At 50.6% G+C, this 18,079-nt stretch overlaps 1 protein-coding gene across 2 annotated transcripts in view; it reads right to left on the reverse strand.

The window, feature by feature from the left end:
- Positions 1–18,079, reverse strand: part of TRAF3 (TNF receptor associated factor 3) — a 52,671-nt gene that overhangs the window by 12,425 nt on the left and 22,167 nt on the right. The window contains exons 2-4 of one of the 2 annotated variants that reach the window (XM_049790355.1): positions 17,723–17,839; positions 2,932–3,193; positions 1,997–2,048 (exon numbers count right to left, since the gene is read on the reverse strand). In XM_049790355.1, coding sequence (XP_049646312.1) covers positions 1,997–2,048; positions 2,932–3,170 — 291 coding nt within the window. In that variant the 5' untranslated portion in view covers positions 3,171–3,193; positions 17,723–17,839. Of the gene's footprint in view, positions 1–1,996; positions 2,049–2,931; positions 3,194–13,765; positions 13,785–17,722; positions 17,840–18,079 lie in introns of those variants that run through there. The other variant, XM_049790356.1, reaches the window with a different exon arrangement.

Raw genomic sequence — 18,079 nt, forward strand, 5'->3', positions numbered from 1 at the left:
TCCTTAGTTCTGGGGAATCCCTCGAACTCAGAGGAACCAGCAGAAGCTCAGGACCACTATCACATCTGGACCTTGGAGGTGTCTGAGATGGAGGCTGAAGAAAGTGCCCAGGGTGCAGCCCCCTTGGCTTGGCTAGCTCTCCTGAGGTCCTGTCACTCACAACTGGGGGGCATTGGCCTGAAAGGCTGAGGTCAGGGCCAGGGACGGTCCAGTGGTAGCACCCCTTGGCAAGAGCTGGTCTCAAGCACATCCCATTTGCTGTGTATGATTCCAGAAATCCTAACTAGGGGTGTGCAAGCACTGCCATGGCCTTGTGGCTCCATCATCAGAGCAGAGGGAGAGGGTCAGGAGCCAGAGCAATAGAACAGCAGGTAGGGCATTTTCCTTGCTCATGGCCGACCCAGGTTTGATCTTTGGCATCCTGTATGGTCCCCTGAACTAACCAGGAGTGATTCCGGAGTATTGAGCTAGGAGTGTCTACTGAGACCCAGCACTGTTTGGGAGGGCCCTAGAGCTATTCTTTTAACTATGGCATCTTAAATTATGTCATTCAAAATTAATCACGATGGGGCCGGAGAGATAGCATGGAGGTAAGGCATTTGCCTTGCATGCAGAAGGTTGGTGGTTCGAATCCCATATGGTCCCCTGAGCCTGCCAGGAGCGATTTCTGAGCAGAGCCAGGAGTAACCCCTGAGCGCGGCCAGGTGTGACCCAAAAACCAAAAAAAAAAAAAAAAAAATGTAATCACGATCATAAGATTTAATACAAACTGGCTTAGTGCTAACTCTATGGTTTTGTCTGGGATGCATCAGGTAGTGCTCAGGACTTTCTTAGCCCTGAACTGTGGAGGCCAGACAGTTCAGTGCTGGACTTGGTGGCCTTAAGGATACTAGGGTCATTGTGAGGCTCTGTAGACTGTGAGGTGCTAGGGAGAAACTTGGGGTCTCATACACAGACATGAGCTCCAGCCCTTTGAGAATACAGTGCGCAGGTCAACTCTTGGCTCTGTGCTCAGGGTCCTATGGGGTGTTGGGATTAAAGCGGGGTTGCAAGGCAAGTACTCCAAGGTCTGGCCTCACAGAAGAGCTTCTGCCTGGCCGCATGATCTCGGAGCACTCTCCAGCTATCCTGTGGGGAGGGCCCCGCCTGGCCCACACCACATGCCCCACCACGTGGCCTCTCATCAGCCTCCAGCAGAACCCGGAGGCCAGATGTTGCGCTTCCTCTACAGCCTGCATGCACTGCTGAGGACAGTGACTCGAACTCTTGTCCCCAGCATCTGCCACTCGCTTCTTCCCACTGGAGCCTCACACAAACAGGCTGTGGCTTATATCCCTGAGCAAGGGTGGGGGGTAGTGTGGAGGGTGGGAGGTCAGCATGGAATCAGCAGTGTGTTGGGCAGGCCTGTGTTCTCCTGTTACGAACCAACATCTCTGGCATCTGGCCACAGCCCACCACGTGCCTATGTGGCTGGGGCAGCTTGTCAGGTGGGCACTGCAGTCCCATGAACGGGCTTTTCTGTGCAGACTGAGAGTGGTCAACTGGCTTATTCCATACAGTGGAAAAGTATAAGGGATACTTGAAAAGGCAAAAAAAGAGTAATTTCAGCCAACAAGGGTGTGTGTGGAGAGTACTGATCCTGGGAGGGGCCGTTGGGAGAGAGCACAGAGTGATAGAGGCTCAGCAATGACATTCACAAGTTTTCAGGGATGCGCAGGACACTTGGGTGTGTCCACAGATCACATAGGGGTCTGAGGACAAATGTGAGTGAAGTATGGGCTGGGCTGGAGGAGCCTAGTGGGTGGGGAGCCCCCCAGACCTCAGAAACCTAAGGGAGCCCCTCAGTATCCTCATTCTGAACCTGGGTGGTGGCCCTGCCCCACCCTGCCTGGCACCTGTCAGTCTGATACACCCATTCAGGACCCCACAGCAGCAGCTCTCTAACTTGCTGGGAGTTCTGGGGTGCCCCAGGGTAATACAGCTGACAACCCAGTACCTTGTCTTTGACGATGCCTTCCTGGCACGCGGTGCACTTCGGACTGGCGGCACTGCAGGAGACAGATAGAAATCAGGGTATCTTTGTCATGTGGTCTCTCCTCAGTGCTAGGGGGCATTGGGAAGCTCGGGAAGGGGCCAGGGTGCTCTGGAGGGGGCTGGAAGGGCTCGGGGAGTGGCCCGGGAGCTGGGCCAGGGACACTGGCTGCACCCAGTTCTGGAGGAGCAGAGGGCCTATTCTTTCACAGCAGCTGCTCATCCGGGAATTTTTAAGCAGAACAGCTTTAGTTCAGTCCCTTGGAAAACCCCTTTCAACTAAAATAAAAGTGAAATTTGTTTCAGAAACCAAAATTGGCTCTGAGGTAGGCAGGGAGTGCAATGAGAAGACTAATGGGGAGAGAGATTACAGGGTAGAGTCCTGAGACTACAGGGGAGAGTCCAGAGACAACAGAGAAGAATCCAGAAAACACTGGGGGGGTCCCCAGGGACTCTGAACACGTCCTGTTCTGGGCTGTGCTGCAAAAACCCGCAGGACTCCCAGCTGCTGGGTTCAGACATGCTTGCTTACTACATTTGTCCAGGTCTCCAAGCTCAGGACTGATTGAGACTCTAACATGGGTCCAGAATCTACTGGTGGATTTAAAGAAAGCTGGGCCCTCCGGTCCTGGGCAGTGGGAACCAGGGGCCTAGGAACCAGGCAAGAGGGTCCAGGGAGCAAATCCATGTGCTTGATAATAAGTCTGAGTTCCAGGTCAAGGACAAGGTCCCATGTCACCCCGGCACCTCCTGGTACAGCTCCAAACCCAGCGCCTTCACACATGGCACAGGGCTGGGCTTCCTGTTGTGGGCGGAGCCCTGGGACACATCCTGGGCAGCCTGAGCCAGCACCAGTCCCGCAGGCTCCAAGGACTCCAAGGATACCCCAGCAAGGCCTACCTGAGCAGAGCAGCCATGCAGCTGTCGCAGAAGCGGTGCCCACACTCGGTCTGCTTGGGGTCGCAGAGCACCAGGCGGCACTTCTCGCACTTGTATTTGTCCTCCACAGCCTTCACAAACCTCTCCTTGTAGCCACCCAGCTCAGGGACCAGCACAGCCACCCCAGCGCTGGGCGGCAGCTTCAGTGGTGGGTTGGTCTGTAGCGGGCTGGTCGAATCCACCTTCTTACTGGCCTCCATGGTGGGTGCAGTGGGAGTGCAGGCTGTGGGGAGACAGAGGCAGAACCAGGAGGACAGTGAGGCCTGGATAGGCCCCCGATAGGCCCTCACGGCTAAAGCTGCTGCCGAGTACATGCACCTGGTGAGGGACTCTGCACCCTAAAATCCTCATAAGATGATGAACTATTTATGACTCTCCTGGCTGCTTAGAAGCCAGTCATCAGCAGCTTTTGGTCTTTGTTTTATTATTATTATTATTATTGTTATTATTGTTATTATTATTATTATTATTATTATTATTTGTTTTTTGGGCCACACCCGGTGGTGCTCAGGGGTTACTCCTGGCAGGCTCGGGGGACCAGATGGGATGCTAGGATTTGAACATCTAGGATGCAGGGGATCGACCCAGTGGACTGCATGCAAGGCCAGTGCTCTCCTGCAGTGCTATGATTCCACCCCTCAAAAGCAGTCATGAACAAACTGATGGGTTCTCGCCCAGCCAGGACCAACCAGCCTTGCACCCAACATCCATGGTCATCTCCCTCACCCTGTTCACTAGGCTCCTTGTTTCTGTTTTGGGGCCACTTTGGGCCGTGCTCATGGCCGTCACTCCACCCTGTTGGTGAGGGGAGACCTTCAGCCAGACCCTAAAAGGGGGGGTATGAAGCACCTGCTCACAGGGGCTGAGGCCCCTTTGGGTTAACCAATTTCCATCCTATTCAGGAGATGCTTGACGAAAGCACCTTCAAATGAAAAGTACCCTTCAGATTGGTCTCTTATCCACCTGTTCTCCACCCCAGGGTGTGGTCTGGCACTTCCCAATAAAGCCCCCATATCTCAGGGGAAAAAACTGCAGGTTTGGGCCGGAGAGATAGCATGGAGGTAAGGCATTTGCCTTGCGTGTAGAAGGTTGGTGGTTTGAATCCCGGCATCCCATATGGTCCCTTGAGCCTGCCAGGAGCAATTTCTGAGCATGGAGCCAGGAGTGACCCCTAAGTGCTGCCGGGTGTGACCCAAACACCCCCCCCCCAAAAAAAAAACCCCAAAAACAAAAAAACCTGCAGGTTTTCCATGACTGAATTTTCTGCTTGCTGGTCTTTGTGCTAGAAGGAGAAGGCTTACGGTGGAAGTCCCTGAACCTGTTTTATCTCCTTAACCACCTGTGGAATATTTCCAATGTTGGCGTTTGCTTCCAGACCTGCATTTCTCCAATTGTCTGGGATGGGGCATGAGGCTGCCACTACAGCCCCCCACTCCCAAGAAAGACCCTCTTTCCTAATTTTGGGCCACACTCGGCAGTGCTGAGAGTTGACTCCTAGCTCTGTGCTCAGGGTTCCCTTTTAGTGGGCTCAGAGAAGCATATGGGGTGTTGGAGATGGAACTCAGGTTGGCCTCATGCAAAGCAAGGGCCCACCCACTAAGCTCTCTCTGGTCCCCAAGAAGCATTTTCCCCTGTAGGACTCCAGCAAGTGGGAGCATATGGTTTTTACAAGAATCTCCCCCCTCCATGATGGCTGCACACCAAATGCCAATACGGAGTTCATTGTTCTTTTGTAATGTTGCATTGGAAAACCTATTTCTTGTTACAGATGGCAATACTCGGGTCTAACTCCTGCTCTGTGCTCACAGGAGCAGACGTGGGTCTGAGACTTGAACCACGGCTGCTGCTCCTGGTATCTGGCCCACAGCCATCTTTTAAATTCTTCCTGAACTGGGTAGGGTCCAAGTAAATCTGTGGATTCAACACTAGTCACAATGTGGGGTGTAAAACACCAACAAAAAAGACCAGGGAGGGCCAGAGACATAATCTGGGGATGAAGGTTTTTGCCTTGTAGATGGCAAGGTTTGATCAAGTCAGGTTTGATCCCCAACACCCCACAGGGTGTCTTAAGCACTACCAGACATATTCCTGAGTACAGAGCCTTCAGCACTGGGTGGAACCTTAAAACAAAACAAAGCAAACTGGGCTGAGTTGGGTCCCTCCGTTCCTGCTCCAACAGAAGCAAAACACCAGCGAGTACTTGCAAAATGTGCTGGGGAATAGGAAATAGTGGAGTCAAGAGGCATTTTACTGCTGCCTAGTACCAGCTGCCAAGAGGCAGTACAGAGAGATAGATGCCCAACTGTGACTGGAATTAAGGGACCAGGAAGGGAGGATAAACTGTGTCTACACAGGCACCTGTGGTTTGGAAACTATGGTGACCGCATGAGGTCACCTCATGATGATGGGAACAGACTGCATCTACACAGTTCAGATTTTTGTGAAGGTGTCATGTAGCCCTTGGAGCCAGCTTTTCTCACCAAACTGAGAACTCACCCAATTTTAAGGGGAGTCTGGGAGCCAGGTAATGGTGGTGACAGTGGCAATGGGTAGTAATGGGGTGGTGAGTGGAGGACAAATGGCAAGGACTGCAGTGGCAAAAGTGGTGGTAAGAGGATTGGGGATGGTGGCAGAGGTGGTAATGGTGGTAGGTGATGATGGGAGCAATGGTGATGGCGGTGGCAGTATTAGCTGTGGGATAAATAGCCTACATATTTACAGCACATGCACTACTTCCTGCTTCCTGAGTGATCACTTAGAACTGAGGCAAATCACAACCCCACTGGAAGCTTAAGAGAATAGGTTGGGGAAGAAGTGCAGGAAAGGGGCTTTGCTAATCTCTGCATGCACCAAATCTCAAGGCTGCTCACTCACCAGGATCTAAGTGTGCCAGGATGCCCTCAGAGGCTCTGGTCTTGCCTGAGGATTGCCACTGGGCAGAAAGAGGAAGAATAAGGCCACGCAACAGTGGCCAGCAAGCACCATTGAGGCCCCAGTGACAGGTACCGCAGCAAGGGCTAAGCCACCAGATGCTGCCAAGCCACTGGAACACACCAGCGAGCAGTCACAGGAATGAAGCAAATCACTGGAACAGAGCAGCAATGCATCCTGGAGCTGCGGACTCCCCAATCTAGACTGAATACATCTTACAAATGTCCAGTTTGCAGTACAAAGTAGAATGTGCATAGATTAATACGGATCCAGGACACGCACCGGGTCAGAACATGGGACAGAAACTGCAGGGAAAACCAAGAGCGTCAAAGCAGCCACTTGTGTGTTCTAAGAGCAAAAGGACAATGTCTGAATCACAGCAACAAACTAGTCCTGAAGAAACTTAAATCCAACACCAACACCACTTAAAACCTTTTTTTAAACCAACTATAAAATATCTCTACAGTAAGATTTCAGGGGTGTTAATGGCTCAATTTCAGTCATACAATGTTCCAGCACCAACTCAGCCCTTCACCCAGGCCCACTCCCACCACCAATGTCCACCCACCTGGCTGTGGCAGACACTTCTCCTTCCCCTCCCCTGTCCTTTTCACTTCTCACCTTCCTCCTCCCCCATTCAGGCAGTTCGGTTTGCAATACTTTACTGTTACCTTATCTCCTTTCAGCACCTAGTTCAAGGTGATCACTTAACTATCACTGTCACAGTGGTTCCTTCTCTCTCCAAACCACATTCCCCTGTGTATCTTGTGGTGATATAATACAAAAATTTTAGTGAACCAAGGGAAGGGCTCAGCAGTGGGGAACCGAACAGGCAGAAGAGTTAGAAAATGGACCTGAATGGATAGCATGAAGGTAGGGCATTTGTATGCAGAAGGACGGTGGTTTGAATCCCGGAATCCCCTATGGTCCCCGAGCCTGCCAGAAGTGATTTCTGAGCGTAGAGCCAGGAGTAACCCCTGAGTGCTGTTGGGTTTGACCCAAAAACCAAAAAAAGAGTTAGAAAACTCTGAGACGGTTCAATTGTTTAATTTATCTGAAAAGTAACAAAAGGAAAACATTCTTCGATAAAAATAAAGAGTATCCAAAACTCTGGGACACCACAGACAGAAAGGAAAGAAAAGAGCATCTGAACACAGCCCCACGGCCGAGGAAGACTATCTGTGGGCACATCTGGGAAATCCAACCATCTTCATGAACTGAGATCTACACTCACAGACCTCATCAACGCACCTACATACACACACACCCATGCCACATCACACTGCCTAGAGGCAACATTCGAAAGTAACTGAGAAGTGGGTTCTTATGAACAAACATGTCTCCGGGTCAGACCACAGGACAGAGCAGAAGGCGCTGGCTTTGCACACCACCCACCACCGACCTGAGTATGATCTCCAGCACCACACAGAAGTGACCCCTGAGCACGGCTAGGGGCCCAAACTCAAAGAAAGTTCATGGCTTGTCTGAGTTGCTGTGAGAGGCAATGTGGATTCACACACACACACACACACACACACACACACACACACACACACGCACACATGCACGCTTGGGGGAGCGCTGAGTCACTGTGAGAGGCTATGTGGATCCTGACACACACACACACACACACACACACACACACACACACACACGCTGAGTCACTCAAGGAAAGCTGCTGCATCTGTCCCTTTACACTCACAGTCTCAATTTTGGGGGCCTGGAGCAGTAGCACAGTGAGGAGGGCACTTGTTTTGCACGCAGCTGACCTGGATTCGATCCCTGACACCCATATGGTCCCCTGAGCCCTGTGCGCAGAACCAGGAGTCAGCTCCGAGCACTGCAGGGTGTAGCCTCCCCACAAAAATGTTAACTTGGGGCCAAGCAGTGGCACAGAGCAGTAAGGCATGCCTAGGACGAACCGTGGTTCAATTCCCCGGCGTCCCATATGGTCTCCCAAGCCAGGAGCAATTTCTGAGCGCATAGCCAGGAGTAACCTAAGCATCACCAGGTGTGACCCCCCCCAAAACAAACAAACAAAAAAGTCGACTCATCTACCTGGGATAAGGTATGGCTATGGAGGGCCAGGAAGCAGGGACCGAGGGCAGGAGCCTCAGTCTGAGCACCATGGGCACCAAGGACTAATCAGCTGCTCATTTGGTTTATTTCCAGCTAAGCTGGGGGGACCAGAGACATTCCAAGGCCTGGGTGGCTCAGCCCTTGCCCTGACAAGCCATGAACCCAGCCCTGACCTCCTGTGGGGGCCCTAGAACAAAAGCCACAAAGGGGAGGGAAATATGACAGAGAAAAGGGTCCCCAAACTGGCCGATATCCACTGGATGGTGGCTCCAGGTCCCCTGAATCTGCTGGAAAGGCCCCCCCCCAATTTCCAACTGCTGTTCAAGCTCCCCCCAGAGTTCCAATCCTGCAGGACTCCCACAATTCACTGACAGCCTCTTTGCATCTCAGAGTGAAACCAGGCTCCTGGCTTGCTGGAGATGGGAAACTGGAAACAAAAGTGCAGCTATGGACAGGAGTTTCCGAGAACTGGAAAGCCCGGGGAAACCCAAGAAAGGGAAGCATGAGACAAAGGCCCACTGCCCGAACTAACAAATTCAATCAGAATAAACCCCCAGCCCCTGCAGCCCACACCAACTTGCTCACGCCTCTGCTGGCCAGGCTGGACAAGTGCAGCCCCAGGGAGGCTTGCTCCTTCCTGCTAGACAGTGGGGGATGCGTTGTCATCACCACACAAGGTCAGGTGTGGACGGACACTGAGCCTACTCACCCTTGCCCTATGTCTCTGGAGTGGGCACCCTGGCCACCTCCCTGGCAGAGCATGGGGCATCTGTAGGCTGAAATGGGGGTATAGCCTGTCCCCGCCTCCCTTGTTGGCACTACCCAGCAGCCACAGTTTGAGGGTGACTGTGAACTGGGCAGTGAGACCACCAGGTCTGGTCACAGCATCAGCACTGGTGAGGGGACACTGTCCAGTGACAGTACCTGACAAGGATCTCCTCTGGGGGGAGAAAGAGAGGAGATAGAGAGATGAGAGAGATGAGAGGAGAGAGAGAGAGAGAAAGAGAGAGAGAGAGAGAGAGAGAGAGAGAGAGAGAGAGAGAGAGAGGAGAGAGAGAGAGAGAATGAGCAGTGTGCACTTCCTGTGGATTTCTGCCCCGTTTAGCTAGCACACATGCCCCCTCCCCCGACATTGTTTGATTTGAGGGCCACATTCAACAGTGCACAGGGCTTATTCTAGGCCTGTGCTCAGGGATTGGGGACAATACAGAGTGCTGGGGAAGGAAGACCAGTGGCTACAGCGTACAACAGTTATTATTTTCTAAGTGGGTTGTGTCTGGATATAGACATACAGGTGCATATGGGCTGGTGTGTGGCTCAAGGAACAGAGTCAGTTCTTGACAGAGCTTCTTGACAGAGTCAGTCTCTCTCTCTCTCTCTCTCTCTCTCTCTCTCTCTCTCTCTTTCACACACACACACACACACACACACACACACACACACACACACACACACACACACACACACAATTACATGAAAATGGGAAGATAAGCACTAACTGAAGCAGTTGCCTCCAAAAGGAAATATGGGGTAGAGAGTGGGAGTGGAGCTAGGTGCTAGGCCAGGTGATGGGGCTTCACCTAGCTCCATCCTTGTACCACGGAGGGTGGCAGGCAGATGCAGCGCTGTCCCTAAGTCCCTCTCCCCCACAGAGGAAAGAAAACCAGGAATGAAAGTCACCTTCCCCACAGAAAATCGGGAAAGGGAGCTGAGAACAGTTTTATTTTTTATTTGGAACCAAGAATTAAAGCTTAAGGGGCCGGAGAGATAGCATGGAGGTAAGGCGTTTGCCTCTCATGCAGGAGGTCATCGGTTCGAATCCCGGCGTCCCATATATGGTCCTCCCGTGCCTGCCAGGAGCAATTTCTGAGCCTGGAGCCAGGAATAACCCCTGAGCACTGCCGGGTGTGACCCAAAAACCACAAAAAAAAAAAAAAAAAAAAAAAAAAAAAAAAAAAAGAATTAAAGCTTAAACAAAGCTACCCCTGACAACTGAAACAAGAACCGGAAAGACAATGCCTACCACTGCCATCTTTCCAGTAGAAAATGGCTGCCTCTGCTCCCCCGAGCTCCAAAGGGAAATAATGAGGCTGATTCCTCTGTGACATTCTCAGAAAAGGAGGATTTCCCCTTTTACACATTAAATGCAGCCCAGCACCAATCTCTACCGACACCCACCCGCAGAAAAGGTCCAGATCCATGCTTAACCTTGTTGGGGCTGAAATGATATGGCACAGCGGTAAGGGCATTTGCCTTGCAGGCTGCCGACCCGGGACAGCAAGGGTCCCCTGAGCCTGCCAGGAGTGATTTCTGAGCATAGAGCCAGGAATAACTCCTGAGCGCTGCTGGGTGTGGCCCCGAAACAAAAAAATAGAACAAAACAGAAAACACTTAACCTTATCAAGCTGCCAAGTTGCCAATTTTTTTCAGATCTATAAACCCTGCACTATGCAGCCTCAAGTGGCCGCAGGACACCTTAATATTTCTGTTTGTTTCTGTTTGGGCCACACCCAGTGAAGTCAGGGGCAACTCCTGGCTCTGCACTAAGAAGTTGCTCCTGGCAGGCTTGGGGACCATATGGGACGCCGGGATTCGAACCACATCCATCCTGGGTCAGCTGCATGCAAGGCAAACACCCTACAACTGTGCTATCTCTCTGGCCCCACACCTCAATGTTTTATAGTAGTGTCAGCCCAGTAGCATCTCAGGAAATATGAAGGGAAAGTTCCATAGAAACAACCAAGCCACAGGGTGTGTAACCCAAAACCAAAAAAAAAAAAGAAATGAGGGGTGATGGTGGCACTAGCATTAAGGCCTTGCGCACGCTAACCTAGGATGGACTGAGGTTCCATCCCCCGATGTCCCATATGGTCCCCCACGCCAGGAGCGATTTCTGAGTGCACAGACAGGAGTACTCTTGAGTATCACCGGGTGTGGTCGAAAAACAAAAACAAACAAAGAAAAGAAATAAAAATGAGCTGCCCACCTATATCTGGCTTCCATTGACACCAGAGAAACTGATCTCAGAGAGAGGGGGCAGCTGAGTGACTCCATGTAGGTTAGGCCCTGCCAGGCCCAGATCTCTGGAACCTTAACCTCGGGTACAACAAGTCCCCACCCAGCACAGGTTTCCTCCCACTCACACCAGCTCCTGCCATGCCAGGAGACACATGTCAGTGATGGTCCCAGCCCCAAAGCTCCTGGTGCACAGTTGTGACACCTTGAAACTCTACAGAGATGCTGAAAAGCCCAGAAGGAGCAGGGAAATTAGGTGGGCAAGTTTAGGAGAAGCCCACTAAGCTCAGTGAGTAAAAAAAGAATACAGGGGACTAGAGCTATAGCACAGTGGGGAGACTGTTTGCCCTGTACACGGCCAAGCCGGGTTGGATCCCCGGCATCCCAGGTGGTCTCCCCAGTACTGTCAGGAACTATTTCTGAGTGTAAGCCGGAAATATGAGCTCCGCAGGGTGTGGCCCAAAAATAACAACAACAACAACAACAACAAAACTTGAAACAAAAACAGAAACACAGAGAGATCAAGTAACACCTATGGGGCCCGGAGAGATAGCACAGCGGTGTATGCCTTGCAAGCAGCCGATCCAGGACCAAAGGTGGTTGGTTCAAATCCCGGTGTCCCATATGGTCCCCCATGCCTGCCAGAAGCTATTTCTGAGCAGACAGCCAGGAGTAACCCCTGAGTTTTTGGTGTGGCCAAAAACCAAAAAAAAAAAAACCAAAAAAAAAAAACACCTATGAACACAGTAAATCCTCACACAATGGCTTTAGTAGTACCAGTAGGATATATATCTTGTAAGAAGCAACAGAAAGCACATTATTTTGTGTCATTAAAGAGAACAGGTGTGGGCCCAGAGAGACAGTACAGAGGTAGGGTGTTTGCCTCGCATATGGCCAACCCACGATGGACACTGGTTCGATTCCTAGCATACTGAGCCTGCCAAGCACAATATCTGAGCAATTTCAGAGTCAGGAATAACCCAAGTGCTGCCGGGTGTGACCCAAAACCAAAAATAAATAAATAAATACATAAATAAATGGAGCAGATGTGGATAGTGTGTGAGAGAAACGAGAAACAAGGAAGGGTGGAAGGGAAGTCACAGTGGAGCTGGCACTACTATCAAATCACTGAATGCCTGAAAGACCATACTGTGAACAACTTTATCACAGTATAGTTTCATACAAAATCAGAATGATGGGGCCGGAGAGGTGGCACTAGAGGTAAGGTGTCTGCAAGCGCTAGCGTAGGACGGACCGAGGTTCAACCCCCCAGCGTCCCATATGGTCCCCCCCAAGCCAGGAGCGATTGCTGAGCACATAGCCAGGAGTAACCTCTGAGCGTCAAACAGGTGTGGCCCAAAAACCAAAAAAAAGAAAACCAAACAAACAGAATGATGGGGCCAGAGCAACTGCACAGGTATAGAGCGGTTTGCCTTGTAAGCCGCTGACACAGGGTAGAACCCAGTTCAATTTCTGGCCTGCTAGGAGCGATTTCTGAGCACAGAGCCAGGAGTCACCCCCGAGCACCGCCGCTGAGTGTGACCAAAAAAAAACAAAACAAAACAGAACAAACCCAAAAGCAGAATGAAAAGGGACTAGAGAGAGAATATGGTGGGAAGGGCATATGCTGCAGGTGGGCGACTCAGGCCTGTGAGGACCCCAAGCCATCAGGAATAATCCCTGAGTTCACAGCCAGGAGGAAGTGTTGGGTGTACCAGAAGACCTAGAAAGGAAATAATTTAAGTCCTGGGAGTAGTCAAAAATCAAACAAAATAATTCTGTGAGATGTTGATGGTACAATGACAAACTGGCTCAAGGAACTTTAAAACTTAATGATTTGGCAAAATATATGCAGGAATACATGGAAAGCCAGTAACTGCCACAGGTCACAGAACTGGAGCCAATACACATGGGTACTGACAGAGCCCCATATGCTTTCATGGTCACAGTGCTGGAGCACAGATACCCACACCAACAGACTAAAATATTCCTGTGATTTCAGGAGTCTGATCTCAAGATTTCCTGAGTGCTGATTCGGCAGTACCAAGCAGGAACAGTGCACGTAGCTGAAGAAGTACAAACTTTAGTGCCACTGCTGACAATTGTTGAACTAATGGATAATGGTAATGTGGCTGGAACATAGAAACATGAGTGTTAAATCTAGAAGTGAAATTCCTATTCTTATAAGTGTGAACAACAAACACCAGCGGTGGGCAGGGCTTGGATCTGAGCCTGGGTCTGTGCCCCAGCTCTGAGGGGATCGTAGAAACATGTGTTTGTCTTGCTGGGGACCCAAATAGGTTGGCCACACTCTGAGGCCTGGTGCCCAGCTCTGAGCTGGGCCGGCATCTAGTTCTTTGGAGGAAGATGATCAGCTGCTTAGAGACGGGGACAGGACAGAGCAAACACAAACGGTTCTAGAATAAAAAAACTGTTCCAGCTTCCTCTGCCAGAAAGCAGGGAAGCAGGCAAGCAGGCCAGGAGGGCACCTCAGAGGACAAAGGGTCAAAGTAGGCATGTCAGCAGCCTTCATCACAGAAGCCATGGCCAGGGAGCTATCCCCTCTTTTATGGCCAGCACAGAGCACACAGGCCCAGGGAAGCCTGGCTGAGCCCTGTGTATGAGCTTCAGGAATCCTTGCATAGCTGGGGAGGTTCCAACAATCCCTGGGCAAGGACCCGAATGGCTGTGGAGCCTTCTGGTTCCATGAGAGCAGAGAGGCAGCAGGGGGCTGCCCTGTGTCCCTGGCACAGTGTAGTTGGCACCTCACCTGAGTGTGGTAGACACCAGCCCCTCCAGGAAGCAGGGGCCAGATTCCAAGTTCACAGGCAGCCAGCAAGGTGTGGTGGGCATATCTTCCAGGACAAGAAAAACAAGAATAAGTCAAAACGCAGGGGCCGGAGTGATAGTGCAGTGATACGGTGTTTGCGGATCTAGGTTGGACCTCAATTCTATTCCGGCATCCCATATGGTCCCCCAAGCCAAGAGCGATTTCTGAGCACATAGCCAGGAGAAACCCCTGAGTATCAGTAGGTGTGGCCCAAAAACCAAAAAAAGAATAAGTAAAAACAGAGACATGAAAACAAGCAGCGCCCAAAGAAACGGGGGGAATATTGGGGAGCTGGGTGGTCAAGGCACTCAGCTGAGTGCCTGGTCTTGCACCCAAGGATCCGAACTACACCTGCTGCAAATCCTGAGTAAAATATCTTAAATAGATTTTTCTTGGTACTTAAGAATGCACCCAAAATAGCTGTAAAATAAGCTCACACTTATTGCAAACATGTCAACCACATTTTAATGATTATCAAAGGCACTAAAGAGTCCTTAATATGTGCCAATCAACCACAGATGAGACAGAGAAACACGGGGTCTTTAGTTTCCTTCCAAACTCCTCAAGAACATTGGTCAAAGAATTTCTCTCCAAAGGCGCATAAAGACCCAGGCTGCCCTGTCCGCCCCCAACCCCCATAACGTCCCTGTCCCATTTCTAGCCCTGCACCCTGAGAGGGACAGCACCCAATTCCCAGTTTCAGACTCGGTCACCACCAGGGCATCAGGTGTGTAGTCTGTGTCATTCTCAGATTTTGTCTGTTTTTTTTTGTTGTTTGTTTTGTTTTGGTCACACCTGGCAGTGCTCAGGGGTTACTCCTAGCTCTGTGCTCAGAAATCCCTCCTGGCAGGCACAGGGAACCATATGGGATGTCGGGATTCAAACCACTGTCCGTCCTGAATCAGCTGCGTGCAACACAAACGCTCTACCACTGAGCTATCTCTCTGGCCCCATGTCATTCTCAGATTTTAATGACCTTTATTTTTATACCAAAGCGAGGCCAGAGAGACAGTTCAACAACATGAGGTAGTTCTAAAGTTGTTCCTGATAAGAGTTTCAATCAGTGTCCAACACCCTTCACCAGGGCACATTTGCCATCACCAATGTCCTTAGTTTCCCTTTTGTTCTACCTCTCCTCTGCCTGTCCTTTGTGATGGATATATTTCTTTTATTTTATTATTATTATTATTTATTATTATTATTATTGTTATTATTATTATTATTTTGGTTTTGGGTCCCACCCGGCGGTGCTCAGGGGTTACTCCTGGCTGTCTGCTCAGAAATAGCTCCTGACAGGAATGGGGGACCATATGGGACACCGGGATTCGAACTAACCACCTTTGGTCCTGGATCAGGCCTTGCAAGGCAAACGCCGCTGTGCTATCTCTCCGGGCCCTACTCTAAACTTCTTATTTGAGAGGATACCTAGCTGTTTCCTACTTTTTAGATTATCAGAGCAGCAATCTTAATTTCTTTAAACATAGGGGTGTACTGCAAAATTTCTCCATTGATAAGGCTGTAGATTGCTTCTTAAAATGTGGAGAAATGGAATTCAGGGTTTAAAAGATAAGCGAGGCTTCTCGGGTGTGGGTCCTGGAGAGATTATGGTCCTTGGTGTCTCGAGGCTGGCTCAGCAGAAAAAAGGCAGAGAGCATGGCAGCCGTCCTTTTTAAGTCTCTGGGTGCCCAATCACATGGCAGGAATCGGCCCCACATTCGTTGGGTGGGGACATCTTACCGGGTGTGGGTCCTGGAGGGATTATGGTCCTTGGTGTCTCTAGGCTGGCTCAGCAGAAAAAAGGCCTAGACCTATAATTCTATTGTGTGTTGTCTCTACTTTTGATGTCAGGGTGATACAAAAAAAAAGGAGGGGCTGAAAAGATAGCATGGAGGTAGGGCATTTGCCTTGCATGCAGAAGGACAGTGGTTCAAATCCCGGCATCCCATATGGTCCCCAGAGCCTGCCAGGAGTGATTTCTGAGCATAGAGTCAGGAGTAACCCCTGAGTATTGCCAGGTGTGACCCCCCCCCAAAAAGGAGGGGCCAGAGAGATAGCACAGCAGTAGGGCGTTTGCCTTGCACGCAGCCAATCCAGACAGTGGTTCGAATCCCAGCATCCCATGTGGTCCCCTGTGCCTGCCAGGAGTGACTTCTGAGTGCAGAGCCAGGAGTAATCCCTAAGGGTTGACGGGTGTGACCCAAAAACCAAATAAATAAATAAATATAAATATATAAATAAAAGGAGGGCCTGAGAGATAGCACAGCAGTAGAGCATTTACCTTGCATGCAGCCGATTCAAGATGGACAGCGGTTCCAATCCTGGCATCCCCAAGTCTGCTAGGAGTGATTTCTGAGCGCAGAGCCAGGAGTAAACCCTGAGCACCATTGGGTAAGACCCAAAAAGCAAAAAAAAAAAAAAAAGAAAAGAAAAGAAAAGAAAAAAAAGAGCCAAGAGATAGCACAGCAGTCGGGTGTTTGCCTTGCAAACAGCTGACCCAGGACCAACAGTGGTTCGAATCCCGGCATCCCATATGATCCCCCGTGCCTGCCAGAAGCGATTTCTGAGCACAGGGCCAAGAGTAACCCTGAACGCCACCGGGTGTGACCCAAAACCCAAAAGAACCAAAAAAAGCAAAAGAAAAAAAAATGAAGGGCCAGAGAGATGGTACAGAAGTGGCTTTGCATGCGGCCAAATTAGGTTCAATACTCAACACTCTGACTCCCACCAGGAGTGACTGCAGAGCCAAGAGTAAGCCCAGAGGGCCAGAATTATAGCACAGTGGGGAGAACATTTGTCTTGCATGTGGCCTACCCGGATTCAATCCCCGGCATCCCATGTGGTCCCTTAGTCCACCAGAAGTTATTTCTGAGGCAGAGCAATGTAAGTATATCTCTGTGTCTCCTGGGAAAACAAGCATAAGGCCAGGCCACCACAGGATGTGGCCCCAAAACAAAACTTAGAGGCCAGAGACAGCCTAACAAGCAGCAGGTAGAGTGTTTCCCATACACACAGTCAACTCTGGTTTGATCCCAGTCCCATATAGACAGTCCCTTGGGTTTCATCAGGAGTGACCTCTGAGTACAGTCAGATGTGGTCCAAAAATGGAAAGAAGGAAGGAAGGAAAGAAACAAGGAAGAAGGGGCTGGAGAGATAGCACAGTGGTAGTGTGTTTGCCCTGCACACCGCTGACATGGGACAGACCCGGGTTCAATCCCCGGCATCTCATATGGTCCCCCGAACCTGCTGGGAGTGATTTCTGAGCACAGAGCTAGGAGTAAACCCCTGAGTTCTGCTGTGTGTGGCCCAACCCCCTACCAAAAAAAAAACAACAAAGAAACAAGGGGCCGGGTAGGTGGCGCTGGAGGTAAGGTGTCTGCCTTGCAAGCGCTAGCCAAGGAAGGACCGCGGTTCGATCCCCCGGCGTCCCATATGGTCCCCCCAAGCCAGGGGCGATTTCTGAGCACATAGCCAGAAGTAACCCTTGAGCGTCAAACGGGTGTGGCCCAAAAACAAAAACAAAACAAAAAAAAAAGAAACAAGGAAAGGAGAGAGGGAGAGAAAAAGTGAGCAGGAAGGCAGGGAAGAGGGAAGAAAAAAGGAGGGAGGAAAAGAAGGAAAGAGGGAGGAGAGGGGGAAGAATGGGAGCAGGGAGAGAAGGGAGAGGGAGAGAGGGAGAGGAAGGGAAGGGTGGAAGTGAACAGGAAAGAGGAGGAGGAGGAGGAGGAAGAGGAGGAGGGAGGCAGAAACAAAGGGGTGTCAAAGCAGACTCTGTCTATTGTACAGGAATCCAATTGCACATGTCCCAAACAAACTTGGTCTGGCTATTTAGGAATGACATATATTTACATTAAGTGAACATAAAAAGGGGGAGGCAGCAACATTCCACCCGGGATGTACCTGTGTTTCACAGTCAGAAGGTCTGTCCAAGCTTGTCAGGGAGCAAGAAGCGGCAGCGGAGGCAGCAGCGCTGAGTCGCCTTCAGCTTCAGATGGCAGGCAGGCCAGAGTCCCTTCCCTAGGAGCACAAGAGGCCCTGTAAGTGCAGTTCCGAGGGGGTAAGTATCCAGACTTGCCTAACCCCAGCCATGTCTATCTTAGCTTCAGGATTCCCATATGGACTAAGATGGATACAGCCATATTTTGCATATTTTCAGGTTACTCTTATTATTTGTTGTTGTTTTGTTTTTGGGCCACACCGGCAGCACTCAGGGGTTACTCCCGGCTCTGCGCTCAGAAATCACTCTTGGCAGGCTCA

Source organism: Suncus etruscus, chromosome 17 (genome assembly GCF_024139225.1).
Source record: "Suncus etruscus isolate mSunEtr1 chromosome 17, mSunEtr1.pri.cur, whole genome shotgun sequence".
Lineage (NCBI taxonomy): Eukaryota > Metazoa > Chordata > Mammalia > Eulipotyphla > Soricidae > Suncus > Suncus etruscus.